Source organism: Lipotes vexillifer, unplaced genomic scaffold (assembly GCF_000442215.2).
Source record: "Lipotes vexillifer unplaced genomic scaffold, Lipotes_vexillifer_v1.1 scaffold143, whole genome shotgun sequence".
Classification (NCBI taxonomy): domain Eukaryota; kingdom Metazoa; phylum Chordata; class Mammalia; order Artiodactyla; family Lipotidae; genus Lipotes; species Lipotes vexillifer.
This window is the reverse complement of record NW_006784092.1, coordinates 35457-52525: the sequence shown is the minus strand read 5'-3', so window position 1 is coordinate 52525 and position 17069 is coordinate 35457. Positions and strand designations below refer to the sequence as shown.

Sequence of the window (17069 nt, the reverse complement as noted above, 5' to 3'; positions counted from 1 at the left end):
TTTCCCTTGGGTATGATTAAATGTTTCCTGCTCTGTACTCCCAAAGAACTTTGTTTAGGTCTCTTTTTATGCATTCACCATCCTGAACTGGAATTATTGCTATGTTTATTTCCCACTAAATTATTAATTCCTTAATGTCAGGGACCCTATCATATTGATTAATTAGTGTTTAGTTAATGTTTGTTGAAAATAAACATTATGTTATAAAAGGAGTTTTATCAAAAGAAGAATTCCTCAATAAGTGTCTAACAAGGGTAGCACGGCCAAGGGGTAAGAAAGACTGCCATTTGTCTGAACTATAGAGATTTTTGAGAAAAAATGAAGACTGTTTGGAAGGTTAGGGCATGGTGGTCATAAGTTCAGAACAAGAAACTTTAGAGTCAAACAGAAAAGACCTTTCTTACCCAGGGAGCCAGAGGGCATGAGAATGGGCATGTGGAGAACAGGGCAAGTGCAAAGCCTTGGCTCCAAATAAATTCAAAGTGGGCATGCAGCATAGTCTGTGCCCAAGAGAGGGGGTGACCTAGGATCCCTGACTGGAGACATTAGCAAAAAGGCTCTAGTGCTCCAGAGGGTCAGATATCAATACCATCCAGAAATTTTACATGGACAGACAAGGTAAAGCTGGGCAATTCCCAGGATAAAAATGTGCTGCCTTAGGAAACATACTGCGGAAGAACCATGGGTTGGCACATTCAACCCTATTACCTAGGAGGGTAAAGTGATGTGTTGAGCAGAACCCTGGGACTAGAAATGAGAGTCTCGGGTCTAAGTAAACGCAGAGGACATTAATAACCTCATTGTGTTGCTGCAAAATTAATGAGGTCAGGAATGTCAAAAGATGTCATAAAACAGCATCACAGGGTACAAAGCACTTTTTTTCACGTTTCCATAAAAATGGGGAATAAGGTCTCTGAAAATGTCTGAAGTTTCCAAAAACTTTTTAACCCCCTTCCATCTGTCACCTTAACTGCCACTTCGCCTCAAGCACACACTTATACACACACACATACTAACTAGCAGCCAGTCTCTCACAGTGGCAAAGACTAAGCACTGAGATGAAGATACTGAAACACTGAAGCACAAAGGTGAAGCGCTGAGATTCAGCTGGTCTGGAAGGGAGGCACCTCCACAGCACGAAGTGGGCAGTTCTCACTGGAGGTCAAATCAGGATGGACCTCAGAAGGCGGCAGCAGGAGAGAAATGAAGGAATAGAGAGAGGAGCCAACCGGAGGACCCAAGCATCACCCTTCAGACTGTCCAGCCCTGAAGCACCCTAATCTCCCACAGTCCTGCCAGCTGACTGCCAGCCGACTGCCAGCCTGAGCAGCTTTTAGCAATTAAAACCATAGCACACACTCAGATAACATTTGGAAGCTCTGAAGGAGACTGGAACTAAATCACTCTATTTTGAAAACAAAACATAATCAAGGAAAAATAAACAAAGAGAGGGGTCTTTTTCTTTTTTAGAAAGCCTGCACTGCCTTAACCCCCAGGGAGTAGCCCTGTGCTTGAGATTTTCTCTGAAAAGTCACACTATTTTAGCAAGTCTCAGGAAGTTTCTTGGAGACCTGTGAAGAACAACTTAGCCCTTTCTTGAGGATGGGGCATCAGGAGCCTCCAGTGATACAGAGTAGAAATCTACATTGAGGCCTTCAATCCTCCCCATTCCTTCCCCCTAGCCTCTAGGACTCTGTCCCCCAGTGCCCGCACAGCCCCCATACCAGCCCATCCTCATATTCTTTCCCAAAGCTCTCTGAATGCCTTCCATCTCAGACATGTGTGGAAAAGCAGTCAGGGATACAGACCCATGAGAACAATGAGGTCACTGCCAGCATTGATTCTATTGTGTTTATGATTATAATAGAAATCCCTGAATACCTACAAAATGCCAGACACTATATAAATATTATCTAACCCAGGAGCAATTCTGCATAATAGGACTCCTATGTATCATTTCTACATTATAGGTGTAAAAACTGAGTCCCCAAGAAGTTAAATAATATCCCCAGGGTTTAGTAGCTGACCAGTAAAAGAGATATTTGACCTAGACTGTTCAATTCCAACACCTGTACATTTTCCCCTTTAATCAGCTTTGTGATGCACCTTCTGAAAACAAATAAAATCTGCCCAAGAGGCAGAGCAGAAGAAGGGCTTGGTAAGTAGGACAGCTGGCCCAGCTAGACTCTTGGAAGGGAAACCAAGAGGGCAGTAAAGAGGACCCTCCTGGACTGGGACTTGGGTGCTCTCCCCTTTTCAACCCCAACTCCTCTGGCTGTTACTTGGGAAGGGCCCACAGTGGAAAGTAAAAAGGTTTATCCTCTGCTGAGTACTTTCTTCTCAAACAATACAGGCCTCTCATCAACCTGTCAGGCAGGTTACATTAATCCCATTTGACAGATAAGGATGTTGAGGGTTAGTTAGAGCTCTCAGCATCAAATCCATGTGCTTTCCAATAGGCCAAGCTACTTCCCTGCCCCTTTCCCAGTTTCCTTTTGAATAAACCAATGGTTTTTAAGGATTATTTCAATGTTAATCTCCAAAGAATCCAAAATTTGGCCCAGAAGGCCTCTCTAAGACTCAGGACACCTGACCAGCTCTCTCCACTTAGGTTCAGTGGCTAAACACACAGAATGTTCCATGCCTAGAGCAGTGGGGTAGGGGTCTCTGGTGCCCCTGCCAGCCTCTATGGGAACACCTGGAAGAAAATGTCCTTGGAGGGAAGCCCAGGAATACCTGGGAACCTCTGGCTCTTACTCCCAGGCCCAGAGAGGGAAGGCAGACCTCAGGGGTGATGCTGTGGCTGGCAAGGATGATCAGAGCTCATCACTCAATTCATGGAGAGGCAGCCCTTCTCTTAACACTCCATGAGGGTGCTGGCCCCAGAATCATATCCACCCCAAATCATCTGCATCTTCTGTCCCTCATACCTTGCTTGGATTTGATAATGCAGATGAACCCTTACAGGGCCTTGGCCATTCTTTTTAGAATGACCACGAGGAGATCGGAAAGATGAGAGATTGCAATTCCTGACTCACAAAAAGCAGTGTGAGGTTCCCACTCCCACTCTCCTCACTCAAGTCAGCCTGGCCCTCCAAAATCACCCCCAGGCAAGCTCCAGGGGTCCAGGGCCCTGCTGATCCATTTCCCAGGTAGAACCAGAGCCAATAAGATTCCCACACACCTTCAAAGTTTGACCTAGTTATCAGGGCCCTTCCTGGCTTCTCTGAGTGTTGCCTACATGCAGTGGAAAAGCTTGATCTGGGACTTTGATTGATACACTGATTTCTCTTTTTTTTTCAAAAATTATTGACTGAATGACTATGCCAGACTATGTGCTAAGCACTGGAGATACTGAAATACAGAGTAAACAAGTCATGGTTCAGCCCTCCAGTGGTGGGGAGACATTAAGACAAATATGCAGCTATCATAACATGTTGTGATAAATGCCAGGACAAGGGTAAGTACAAGAGCCCCAGGAACAAAGCAGACAAGAGCTCACCAAGTTATCAGGCTCAGAGGGCTTCCCTGAGGAGGTGACATCTGAGCCAAGACCTGCAGGGCCAGTCACAGTTAAGCAGGCAGGGTTGGGGGCATGGGGACGGCGGCATTCAGTGAGACGACAAAACACATTGAGTGCCTACTATGTGCCCAAAACTGGAGGTAAAACAGTGGATAAAACAGAGAAGATCACTGCTCTCATGGAGCTCAAGCACTAGGAGAGCCATAACAGAAGGTAAACAAATAAGCAAGAATATTTCAGGTAAAGATAAGTGCACTGAAGATAAGATAGAGTGATGGATAGAAAAGGACTGAGGTGGGGCACCCTTGTTTGAGACAGCAGGTCAGTGAAGGCCTTTCTGGGGCAGTGATATATGAGCTGAGAGCTGGGTGATGAGAAAACACCAGCTATTCTAAGATCGAGGCAAAGAGTGTTTCAGGCAGAGGAGGCAAGAGAAAAAGGTCTTCTGCTTTGGGGGTTCCCAGAAGGAAGAAGGTCAAGGTGGCCCAAGTATCAAGAGCACAGGAGAGTTGTAAGAGATGAGGTCAGAGAGGAGGGCAGGGGCCAGATGGTGTAGGGGCTTGCAGGACATGGCAAGGAGCTTTGATTTAATTCTGAGTGACTTGGGGGAATTTAAACAATAGACCTGATCTAATCTGTTTTCAAAAGTGCATCCTGGCAAACGCAAAGACCCAGAGAGAAAGAGAACACACGCTGTTTGAAAAGCTGCAAGTGGTTCAGTGGGAGGAGGGGGGTGGGAGGTTAAATGAGTGCAAGACAGGGGCAGTTGTGGTGTGGACACAAAATCCACTTTTTAAATGGGCTGAAGACTGAACCCTGATCCTAGACACAGACTGGGTCAAGATCAGAGCTCCAGGAAGATTGCTAAGTCTCAATCTCAGCCACAGCCTGACTCCTGATGCAAAGTACAATATGAGCCTGGACCCCATTCAGAGCCCACAACCCAAACAGAGCTATCGTCTGACCCCTGATCACAAAGTGAGCTTTGACCACACTAAAGACCTGAGTGGGACTGGCTGTGTTCTCACACTGAGCCCCAATCAAACTCTAGCTCAGTCCCAGCCCCATCTGTTCTCTGCCCCCATCACTTTCATTTAGGCCAATTCCCGCCAGGCTCTAGATGGGCACCCCAGTAAACCGATCACTAGAAAATTTCTTGAAAACTGCAGAGGAAGCATCCAACAGCACCCATGCTTCCCTTCACCACACGAACATAGAAATTGCTACGCCTGTCTGTCCTTTGAGTCAGGGGCCTCCTTTACATCCCCAGTCCTACCCCTGGACTTCTGGTTCTTCCGGGCCTGGTTTCTCATTCACTCAGCAGGTCTAATGAGGGACCCATAGCTGCAAGAAACCCACACACCCGGACTCACCCCCAGTCTCCTGCACTCACCTCAACTGCACTGAAGGAACGTGTGCCCTTTTCTCCAGGACTCTTCCAGAAGCAGTCTGGCAGGCTGCACTGAAGAGCAGCCCTCTCTGTCTCCGCCCCCTCCTTTGAGGCTCCCACATCAGGCTTTTTTATTCTGTCATACCTCCTCCCTCCTTTGGCTTCTCCCTGCTGGAGGGCAGGGTGCTGCCAGAGGGTTTATCAGCAGGTACCACTTGTAGCCAACTGTGGGACTGGTGTCATTCTTGGCTTCTGTGTTCTGGGAAGGTGTGCTTGGAGTACGGGGAAGGAGGGGCAGTGGGTAGAGGGGTCTCTAGAATCCTCCCCAGATGGGCCCTGTGCCAGCTGGGATATTTCTGCCAGTTCCCATGTGAAGTTAGACAGGGTGAATGAGTGAGGAAAGGCTAGAAGAAACTCATGTGTATGGCCATGGCCTTTGCGAGGAGCTTTCTCCAAGTTTCTTACCAGGCTTATCAAACTCAGCCAGAGGAAAAGCAGGATATACTTTCAGGGGGACCCCAAGATTAAGTGCCAACTCGTCGCCTTCCTGAAGCTTTCTCTGACCTTCTTTCCATTGGTGGTGCCGCTTGGGTCCTTGCTGGGCCTGGATCCCAATGGAGCCACCTGCTATTCCGCAGAGCTCTAGGGCTGCATCTTCTTTGTCCCCCAGGCTCTGGGGACTGTCTCTAGCTAACGCATAACAGGGATCCCTGGGGACCATGCCTCTGCCTTCCACTCCCTGGCCTTGAGTTCCTGAACTTCTTGTTGGGGAAGGAGGACGTGGTTTCCTTAACCCTCCCTTACCTCCACCCCCAGCCATATAAGACTAATGCCATCTGTTTTTCTCTTAAGGGCAAAAATAGTGAGAGGACATTTTAGAGAGTTAGAGAACAGTTTGAATGTGAAACGAAATACCTCGCATATTTAAATGTTTTTAAAAAGTCTATTAATAAAGCAAAGTAAATTTTAGTTGGTTTCTCCTTATGTTTTACTCATCAGTTTCACAACTACAAGTCTAAATTCACAACACAGGGCATGCTGATTTAAACTATGTAAAGTTAGACAATGTCAAATCAGGCCATTCCAACTCAGACCGCATCAAAACTAGTGATTACCTGATCTCCAAGTACCTGTAAACCTGCAGCCTGACACTCACTGCCATCACCCTGGAGCCACCTCTGCTGCCTCCTTCAACCTCCTGTAGACTTAGACGGTGTGAAGACTTAAAAAGTGATACCCCAGGGACTTCTACTTCTGGCCAAGACAGAATAACAGGAAGTAACATCCACCTGAAGGAACCTAAAATGGACAATATACATAAAACAATAGTTTGCAAGATAGTGGATATCAGGCAATGAAGGACAATGAGCCCTGCAGCCTGGGAAACAAATGAGGTGAACCTGGGGTTTCCCCAACTTACTGCCTTGAGAAAGGTTCCCTGCTGCAGGCCAGGGTAGGAGAACCCAGGCAGAATCCAGAGGGCACCTTAAGTTAGGGCCGTGGAGCTGAGAGTCCAGGAAGCTCCAGCTAGCTAGAGTTTGAAGACCAGGTATAGGAGTGAGAGATCTACACAGAGAAGGAACTCCAGAGACATGTAGAGGGCCCTCTGCAAGATTCCAGCTGAGTACTGAGCCCACATGCACGTGAACAAGCTACCTAAAGCTGGGGCAGAGCCACCTGGAAAGATTAGAGGTAGCACCACCACCCAGTGTTCACACAGGGCCAAGGAGAGTGACTGTTTCCACCAGCCAGAATGGAAAACTTCAAGATTCACAGGGTGTTGAGTAGAGATTACAGAAGGATCCTGCCTCCATAGTGGGGAATAATTAACCAAATATTATCTATAGTATAATGTTGGGTTTAGATCATATTTGATCATTAATGGGTGGGGAAAGTACTTTGTTGACTTTATAAAGTAGCACAGTCAAGCTAAGGACTGTAATTTTTAGAGACAGGAAAAAGAGATGAGCGTGCATGGGGTGGGGAATGGGAGGGCTGGGGAGGGATAAGTCAATTTATTTATCTTAGGTAAACTGGAACTCACTCACCTTCACCTTCTCTCCAAGGGGTCCCAGCCAAAGAGCCACTGAGCACATTATATGTCAGGCCCCAGAGACAAAGAAAACTAGTGTTGTCCTCAAGGGAGACAGACAACTATGTATATGGATATTTCAGTTCTATGATGGAAGATAAACAGACAGCTATCATAAAACTATTTAAGCTCTATGACAGAGGGATAAACATCCAGTTGGAATACAAAGCTTTAAGTTTTATGACAGAGGGAAACACAGACTCTGCGGGAGCCTAGGGGAAGCCCTTAATTTAGTCTGGCAATTAGCCGACTTTTCCAACAAGCAACAATTACCCCAGTCACCCCCAGTTATCCAAGTAAAGAGATTCTGGAGGAACAGAGATTTCCCAAGATCTCCTGAGAAAGAAGGCCATGAGTTAATCTAAAGCCAATGATACTGCAACTTGGATAAGGGACTAGTTCCTGGCCTTGACACAACAGGTCATTATGAAAGGTGAAGTCTGCTGTGCTTTGAAAATTCCCTGTAATGCAATAAACATATCTCATTTTATCAGTTTTATTATTAAAACCGTTGCCACCAATGTGTATTGATTACTTTCTATTTTCCGTGTGTTTTCACACCTATTATCCTATTTAATCCCCACAACCACCCAACCAGAGCTACATTATATCTCCTTTTTACAGCACTTAGAGTTTCCAAAAATTACTGAGGTGCAGTAGGCTAAGTAACTTGCCCAAATATTTAAAAAGCTAGTGATCCTAACGTCTATTGCATCTAATTCCAACCCCACAATGTCTCTTTTCCTAATACAGTTATCTACCATGTCTAAAGGAATTTCTTGGCAAGGTTGTGCTGTCTTTGAATTTCATTTGTAAATTTGAACATCATTTGTAAATCAGACACCAGCACAGGAAAATAAATGTCAACTTGTCTGAAGCTTTGTGAAAACACTTTATTAAGAGACAAAGAGTTGTTTTAATAACAGTAAGTCAGGACAGCCACATGTGGCAAAACTGGTGATGCACTGCACAATACGGGAGCACCATTTACGTGGACCATGGTGTGGACAATGCTTCCTAAAGCTGTACAGTGAGACAACCATGAATATGATCATTTCTTGCATATTTACAACACTTTGAAGTCCACAAAGAACATTCATAGGGTTTAAGCTTTACAACATCACTGCTATTGTAGTTTCTCATTATACAGAAGAGGAAACAAAATCCAGAGAGGTTATACAGTATGTCACTTTATGATATTTCCAGGACTTTAACCTTCCAGGACTTTAACCTCAGTGTTCTTTCTTCTTCCTCAAATGAGCGTACATTGTTTTCTACCTATAATTCTTCAATGTGAACGTTTTTGACCTAACAAATTTCAAAAGCTGGAAGTTAAGTGAGTCTACGTGCGGGGGGGAGACCCCTGGGGTGGTGGTGACAGAGACTTCACAATGTCTCCTATTGCTCTCCTTCACACCCAACCCCCATCCTCGTTCACTGATTCCCCAAAGGGATTAAAAGAGACTCCCTGCAATCAAGGACACTTAAACATGTTTAGTAGATTAGCAAGAAAGCCAAGGGAGAAGGGAAGATATGTGAGTTGCTACTGAAGGCCAGCAACTTAGGGAGGTTAGTACCTCCAGAAGGGTGGGATGAAAGAAGGGAAGAAGTCACAGAAGCAGCTGAAATCCTTGTGGTCAGGATGAAGAAGATGTGGTCTGCCTATTGAGAAGATAACCACTGTGCTTTCCTATCAGTCCCAGAGACTGAAACATAATCCCAGGCTGAGCCCAAGCCAAGAAACTGGGCCTCTTTGAGTCATGGCTCCCAAATATGGAACTTACTTCAATTTCCTACCTCCATCCTGATATATACACACACTCTTCAATCAGTGCCCAGGAACACAGAAGTTATACCCATCTTGTGTCATATAATCCATACCCAGTGCACAAAAGAAATACTCCCTAAAACACAATAATCACAAACAATGCATACACACACACACACCCTTGTACACATATCTTTTTTTTCACATATCCTTCAGACATTATATTCCACCTACATATGACTAAAGACATATATATTACACAAATAGATTTCATATCACAAATACGATGCACAACAGATATACGCCCAAAGATAAACACCACACATGCCAAAAGGCACAGCATCCCAACACTACACATTCCACACACTCATGCGTATTATATATTCCACATTGTTATGAATATGTAACATTTTACATTGTACACTTACATATTACAGATATGAAGGAAAAAAGAGGCAGCATTCTCATCAGATACACATCATTCTCACACAGATGCACGTCACATACCAACTGAGGCCACATAAACATAATAAACGTACAGAGACATTATTTATGAAGTGTATACACACCAGGACACAACTATCATACAGACCAAAACACAACTGGCACATGTTCTGTGTACTGACACGCACACACTAAAAATACATATAGTCACATAAACACACATGCTCACAGCCACAACCAGGATAAACATCACCCTTTAGGAAAAACAGCCTCCAACAGAACCACATAGATGACATTGACATTGGCAGATTCCACATAAATACACTCACATGGATACAGAAAAGTAACATTTCATGTGAGCTGCTTCTCCGTTTGCTACCGTCTCCCTCCCTCCAATTGCTATCACCCAAATACCTTCATTAACCCCTAGAAATGGCTGTGTAACCACTTTGGGGTCCAAGAAAGAAGCTTTATAGCTAACACAGATTCACTGACATGGATACATGGAAGCAAAATAATTAAAATCATATATCAAGACTGGAATGAATCCTAAGGTATGTCATTTACAGCCTTCTCATGTCAGTACTGGGTGTATTTTCTAGTTGGGAGAGAGGAATACAGCAAGGCCACCATAGCAGAGAGACTAGGGTGATCATTCACCAGGATAACCTGTCCAAACTGTCGTAAGTCCTTCTGTATTGACACATTCCTGGAGACAGAAATTCGAGGTCTATTTAAGTAACTGGGAGCAGACATCTCAGTGGGTTGGATGTGCCAGTCACCAAGATGTTCAACAGGACCCAAATCCTGCCATCTTTGGTAGAGACTGAGGACACTGAAGAGATTATCCTGCTTGCCTGCCGTCCTGTAAGAACGCATGGAGGCCCTGTGAATGAATCTCCTTGGTTTTGGCTCCATAGACTATAGGGTTAACCATGGTTGGTAGTAGTAGATAGATAGATATTAGCCATAATCACACGGAGCAGGGAAGTGGGGCCACCCAGCCTGTGTACCACCGAGAGCCTGATGAGGGGCACATAGAAGACCAGCACAGCACAGATATGGGAGATGCAGGTGTTGAAAGGCTTGAGTGCTGCCCCCCGAGAGGACAGCTCCAACACCGCCCTCAGGATAAGGATACAGGAGAAGCCAGGGAAGGGAGAGTTGACGTCCATGACCGCGAGAATGATGAAGAGCCTGTACACCACACTGACCATGGTGTCAGTACAGGACAGCTTCATAATATCTTGGGGCAGACAGAAGGAATGTGTGACAGTGTGTGTTTGGTGGTACGACAACTGCTTCAGGATGAAGGGCAGGGGGAAGAAGAATACAAATCCTCTGGTCAGGGCAGCTAGTCAGATCTTGGTGACCCTGGTGACCATAGGCCCTGTGAGCACACAAGCATGCCACAGTGGGTGGCAGATGGTCACAACGTGGTCAAACGCCATGGCCAGCAGGACAGCTGACTCATGGCTGACAGAGCATGGATAAGAAGCAGCTGGGCCAGACAGATGTTGAACTCGACCTCCTGGATGCCCGTCAGGAAGAGGCTGGCCATGTTGGGCATAGTAATGGAGGAGTGGACTAAGTCAATTCTAGGAAACACGACCAGGAAGAGGTAGATGGGCTCATGCAGGCACCTTTCCACACAGATGATGAGGACAATGGCCAGGTTGCCTAGGGTGGCCAAGGCCTACATACAACACAGTGGGAAAACCAGCCAAAAGTGGACATTAGGTCCCAGGCCAGGGATGCCCACCAGCAGGAAGTATGCTGGGTAGACCAGAGTTCCATTTGGTGTGGCCGTGGCAGGAATCAAGAATCAAGGTTTCTGCATTCCAAGTCCAGGGTCTATGAAAGGGAAAAGGAGAAATATCACTCAGTCATGGCTCAGAGGAGAGAAAGGACTTATTAGGAAAGGACACTGAAACAGTAAGGCAGCAAACCAAGACTAAGTACTTCTGGTAATTCTGAACTCCAGCCTCCTTCTGCTCTAATACCTCCCTGGGGGTCCCATTAATCTCAGTGTATGAAGCCCACTCAGAACACATGTGCAACAGCTCTTCATTTCCAGAGCTGATGTTTCTGACCACAGACACTGCTCTTGGCCACTTCCACAACAGAACTGCCAGGCTTGCACAGATCCTTCCAGATCCCAGCTTTTCTAGTGCATGTTAGGGTTAGGGTCTGTCTGAGTTCAGAGTTTGAGGTTCAATCTGTGGTTGCCTTTAAGACTCACTCTAATCTGATTTTAGGATGGGAAGCAGGGAGTCAGTCTGAGCCTAGATTTCAAGAGATAGGTTTGTGTTTCAGCCTGAGTACCATTTCTCAAAGTTCCTTGATAGAATCATCTGAAGTGGTTATTGAAAACACTATCTCTCCAGGTCCTAGAGAATAAGATTTTCCCGGGGAAGGGTCCAGAAATCTGGTTAAAAAACAATAAATCCTTTCTCTCCAGGTGAAATTTTTTTTTAAATCAGAAAAATTTGGGAAAAGCTTTCTGGTCTTCTGGGAGGTACGGAGATAGGAGTGAAGAAAGGGGGCAGCCCCCAACAAAGAATGGAATATAGTATTTCACTGGGATCTCTCAAGGCCCACATGAGAGTCAGTCCCAGATTGTGCTTGGCTGGGTTGTGACATGGAAACCAGATACAGCTGAGACGTGAAAAGAAAATCAGTCTGTGTTGTCACCAGTGCTCTGTGGTATCCACAAGCACATCCTCCTTCCTGCACTACCCTCCCTGGGGAGCACAGAACACCCCAAGGTCAATTTCCTTTCTCTACACAGACCACTCTGTTCTAAGCCTCTGTCCTGAGATCCAAACCCATATAACCTGCTGCCTCTTCAGAGTTCTGCTTGGATAGCCTAAGGGCCTCACACTCATCTTGTCCCAAATAGGACCCCTTGAATGGTACCAATGGGTCACCCAAGTCATCCTGGTCAGGGAAGCTAGTCCCATCTTGATTTCTCTGCTCTTTCTCCTCCACTGTGATTTTGTTTTTCCAAGTAATCAATTGTACCTTTCCTTTTATTTAACACATCCTCCCTCCCTACCAACTTCATTATATCACCCACTCTGCTCTGATTATGAAAAGAACTTCCCAACTCACCTCCCTGCTTCCAAACCCAGACACTTCAATCCACCTTCTACAAGGCTGCCATCTAAATGGCAAAACTGGACATGTCAGGCTCCTGTTTAGTAAGTTCCAGGTGACTCCCAGAGCCTTCAAGATCGAGGTGGAATTCCACAGTCTACATTCAAAGCCCTTCCCAATGTGGCTCCCACGTAACTTTCCAGCCCAGCTTCTCAGTTTGTTTCTTCATTACCAGTCGCCACCACACACACACAAAAGTATTTTTCCCCCGCTAAATTAATCCCCCTTGCCTTGTTTTTTCAGTGAAGGGTGGGTAGCTGGAACTGGGGAGTCATTCCTGGCACAAGGGATAGACAAAGTTTGGAATGAGCCGCACAGTGGTTTGAAGAAACTCCTCTTTGGGAAGGTCACTGAACCAGGTCTGGGATCCAGACGTTGTAATCAGGAAGAGTGCCTGCTGTCAGATGTCTCCAAGCAACAAGGCTGTCTGAGCAAAGGCCAGGCTTCCTCAGGTAATGCACCCTCCCTGCCTGGGTCTCCACGAACTTCCCAGGGCCCAGGCAAGGCTCCCCTCCCCTCCCCTTTCCTCCCCACCCTGGGCTAAGCCTGGCACACTCACCAACAATGCTTCCGCCCCAGGCAGCTGCCCTTACATAGCTTCCCTGGGGGCCCTAGGGAGCGTGAGGGATGATGAACAGTGAACTACACCAGGTTTCCTGGGAGCACCACTCCGCTCAGGCGCTCAAGTAAATCTGAACCCAGACTCCTACCCCGGGGGGCTGCACTCTGTTACTAGTCTAAGGCCACCTTAGGAGACTAGAGGTAAGGGTAATGCAGTGGAGATGAGAGATGACCTGCACTGGAAGAAAGGAGCTACTGGAATGGAGGCGTGGGTGCGCACCTAAAAGCACACAGACGTGAATACGCCTGCTCACTCTCAGACACACTATCCTAGGGGATCCAGCCCTGTGCTCAGGCACTGCCCCTCGCTTCTTGATGCTGCCCCCTTATGGTAATGTAGGCAAATTGCAGCCTCGTGGCTACTTGGGCACTGACTGAGGATGATGAACCAAGGACCTACCTTACCTTGAATGTGAGCTCCTGCCACTGCACTACAGCTGCTCCTTAGCTCACACCCCTCTCCCTAATAAGCCAACTCTTTATCCCTCGGGCTGCTAACAATAGCTCTCCTGCCCCCCGCCCCCAAATGAGACAGTGTAGAATGGTTGTTTAAATGTGGGGCTCTATCAGGAAACAGACTTATGTCCAAATCTGGGCTCAATCACATACCATCCTTAGCCTCAGTTTGATGTGAAAAATAAAATGAGATACTAGCAATTCTCCAGTGAATGATTGTGTTCATTATTATTGCTCAAAACGACTGGAAGAGCCAATGAAATAGAAGGAAATCCAGTTGAGATAGTGCTACAACAGCCAAAGGAAGAAAATACATTGAGGGGGAAGAGTGGACAGCAGTGCAGAAGGCTGCTTAGAGATCAAATAGTATGAGGACTGAGAATAAAAAGCCACTGGTTACCTTGGGAAGAACTGTTGTGGTGCGTTGGTAGGAATGGAGTCCTGAATGCAACAGAGGGAGGAGTGAGTGAGTTGGGAAGAAATGGAGAAAGTGGATGTAGACCACTATTTTGAGAAGTTTGTACGTGAAGAGGAGTGAAATGGGCAATACATGAAGAATTGATAGCTCTAAGGAGAGTTTTTAAATTTGTATTTTGGAGCTTAAGGAGATTAAACACAAGTAAATGTCAACAGGATGGAGTTAGTAGAGAGGCTCCCTGTCCTTTATTTCTCGTATTCCTAGTGGAGTTCATCAACGCTGTGACCCAGGTAAACCCTCTGTCCTTCCCCCTCTCTATAGTGACCATGAGAAATTGTAATTGCTCCCATAGCATCACCCAAACAGGCAAAACCAATATCCTGAGCTCCAGACATGGTAATGTCTATTGGACATCACTATTTAAGCATCCTTCAGGCACCTCAAACCCAGTGCCTCCAACTAAGTTCATTATCTCTGATCTGCAGTCTATGACCCCAATCTGTGTTTTCTGTTCCCTGTCACAGAAATGACTCTGTTGCCCCAGCCAGGAACCTAGAAGCCTTCATCTCTGCCTTCTCCCTCTCTCTTACCTCTCTCTGATCCCATCCAATCAGTCACCAAGTTCTCTTTAATTTACATCCTGTATATCTCATGAATCAGATTATTTCTCTCCATCCCCTTTGCCTCCTAACCAAGATAATCTCTTGCCTAGACCATCAGAATAACTTGTTCACTGGTCAGCCTCATTGAAGATCTTTCCTACCAATTCACTGTCCACACTGTGGCCAGTGTGATCTTCCAAACACAAATCAGTTCATAGCATTTCCCCATTGACTTTAGAACGAAAAGTTGAAGTTCACACTCCATAACTCAATTCTTAAACCTTCTTGTGCCATCTCAGTGCACATTTCCACCCTATCTTCAACCATTCTACCTCCCTTTTTGCATGCCAAGTAGCAGGCACACTGAAATTATCCCCCTGCTTCAATGTGCCATGCTTTCTCTCACCCTTCAGCTTTCGCATGTTTTTCCCCATGGTAAAAATACTCATCTTACTTCCTGTTTTTATTAATTCTTAGCTTTCAGGTATCTGTTTAAACAACCTTCCTTAGGAAGATCTATTCTGGGCCCTAATCTTGATGTAATCACTTTACTTTTTTTCCCTTTGTTTCACTTAAAGGCTTTAACGTTATGAGATTAATTATCCTTCATAGTTCCAAACAGATCATATCCTCCTATTTTTATAGGGGGGGATGGACACTGATGTGTACATTTAAAAGGGAAGGTTTACATAGCCTTCTTTCATTCACTCCTAATACAGAAATTATTGGTCCTCTTATTGATGTTCACTCATAACTCACAATTCAGTTACTTCAGTTGAGTCATGTTTAATGGGCCGGTCCTCTTAAATTTTTATTAGTAACGTCAAGCACCAAGTTGGCACAATTTTTGAATGAAGATTTTTCATGGGAATTTTTCAAGCATTTTTTCACTTGTTACAGTCACAAGAATAGTAACTTACTGCATAAGGTGAACTTTTAAAATCATAGTATATCCCTATATTTTTGTTTCAATATTTTTCACAAGAAATAAGGAAAAAATCATTCAACATAAACAGAGTGTTAAAAGGTCCAGCCAATAATGGAGACTTCTGGCCAGGGATATACTCAAATTCTTGGCTTAGGAGGTGCTCAGTTATATGAACTTGCTTATAATAATTCCCCAGTTCCATCTCATGACCCACCAGCTGTCCCTCAATATGGTCCTACACTGGCATTCTTTCAGTTCCTCAAATGAAAGTTCTCTTTTCTTACACCCACTTCCAAGCACTTGCTTTGTCTGGAATAGTCAACCTCTTTGTTTCCCTCCTCAACATATTAACTATTCCTAGATTCCACTGTAGGTACTGTTTCTACAAGGAAATCTTTCCTGTAAGAAAATGTTCTCTTGTTTCCAAGGGTATCCAAATTCCTTTTGCAGATGAATAATTCCATTGTTTTTTGTTAGGAAACACTGATGGACATGGCCATACAAAGCCACAAACAGCCCTCATGAAAGAGAATATGGCTTTAGAAATGATTCTTTAGATTAATAACTTTTATTAAGGCAAGAAAAAGAAATATATAGCATGAGAGTTAGAAAAAAATTATATTGGGTTGGCCAAAAAGTTCGTTTGGGTTTTTCCATAAGCCATTATGGAAAGCCCAAATGAACTTTTTGGCCAACCAAATATAATCATTATTTGTGGATTAGTGACTGAATATGTATAAAAATCCAAAAGAATCCATTGATAAATAATTAGAATTAATAAGTCCAAAGAGATTGCAAATTACAAAGTCAATAAACAAAATTCCACTGTATTTCTTTATAAAATAGACATGGTTTTATTAAAACAGCATTTACAATAGGAGAGAAAAGTCATATATCTAAGAATAAATCCAGTAAAGGATATAGAGAAACCTCTACACAGGAAACCAGAAGGAATCCCTAAGAGAAACTGAGGAAGATCTAAATAATGGAAGAATAAACTATGTTCTTTTATTGGAAAACTCAATAATATTAAGAATTTAATTGAAGAATTTAATTATCTCCCCTAATTTTTCTACAGATTCAATGCAATCTCATTAATATCCTAACAGGTCATTTTGTAGAACTTGATAAGTTTAATTAAAAATTTATAGTGAAATGTAAATTGCTGAAAATAACCATAACACTCTTAAAGAATTGGACCGATGTGGGAAGACTTGCTATATCAAATATCAAGACTTATTATAAAGCTATAGTAATTATGAAAGCGTGATATTGGTGTAAGGTAGAAAATTGGGCCAATGAATAGAAATGAAAGTCCATTTGCTTCATTCATTCGTCAGTGGACATTTAGGTGGTTTTCATTTCTTGGCTATTGTAAATAATGCTGCTCTGAATGTGGCGGTGCAGATGTCTTTTTGAGATAGTATTTTATTTTCTTCAGATATATACCCAGAAGTACTGGGTACTTCTAGATCATATGGTAATTCTGTTTCTTTTTTAATCTTTGAGGAACCTCCATGCTGTTTTCTATCATGGCTGTACTAATGTACATTCCCACTAACAGTACACAAGGGTTTCTTTTCTTCACATCCTGTCAACACTGATCTCTTGTCTTTTTGATAATAGCCAACCCAATAGATGTAAGGTACAATCTCATTGCATCTCCTT

At 44.3% G+C, this 17069-nt stretch overlaps 2 protein-coding genes across 2 annotated transcripts in view; both read right to left on the bottom strand.

The window, feature by feature from the left end:
- Positions 1-5013, bottom strand: part of LOC103074698 (olfactory receptor 51E1) — a 9498-nt gene extending 4485 nt beyond the window's left edge. Inside the window, exon 1 of the mRNA XM_007456520.1 lies at positions 4917-5013. The gene's annotated coding sequence lies outside the window, so the exon portion shown is untranslated. The remainder of the gene's footprint in view (positions 1-4916) is intronic.
- Positions 5014-10061: 5048 nt separating this feature from the next.
- On the bottom strand, positions 10062-11057 carry LOC103075561 (olfactory receptor 51D1). The gene is given in 3 exon segments (XM_082931056.1): positions 10062-10178; positions 10180-10691; positions 10694-11057. Coding segments are annotated over 3 exon segments (993 nt in total).
- Positions 11058-17069: the final 6012 nt, after the last annotated feature.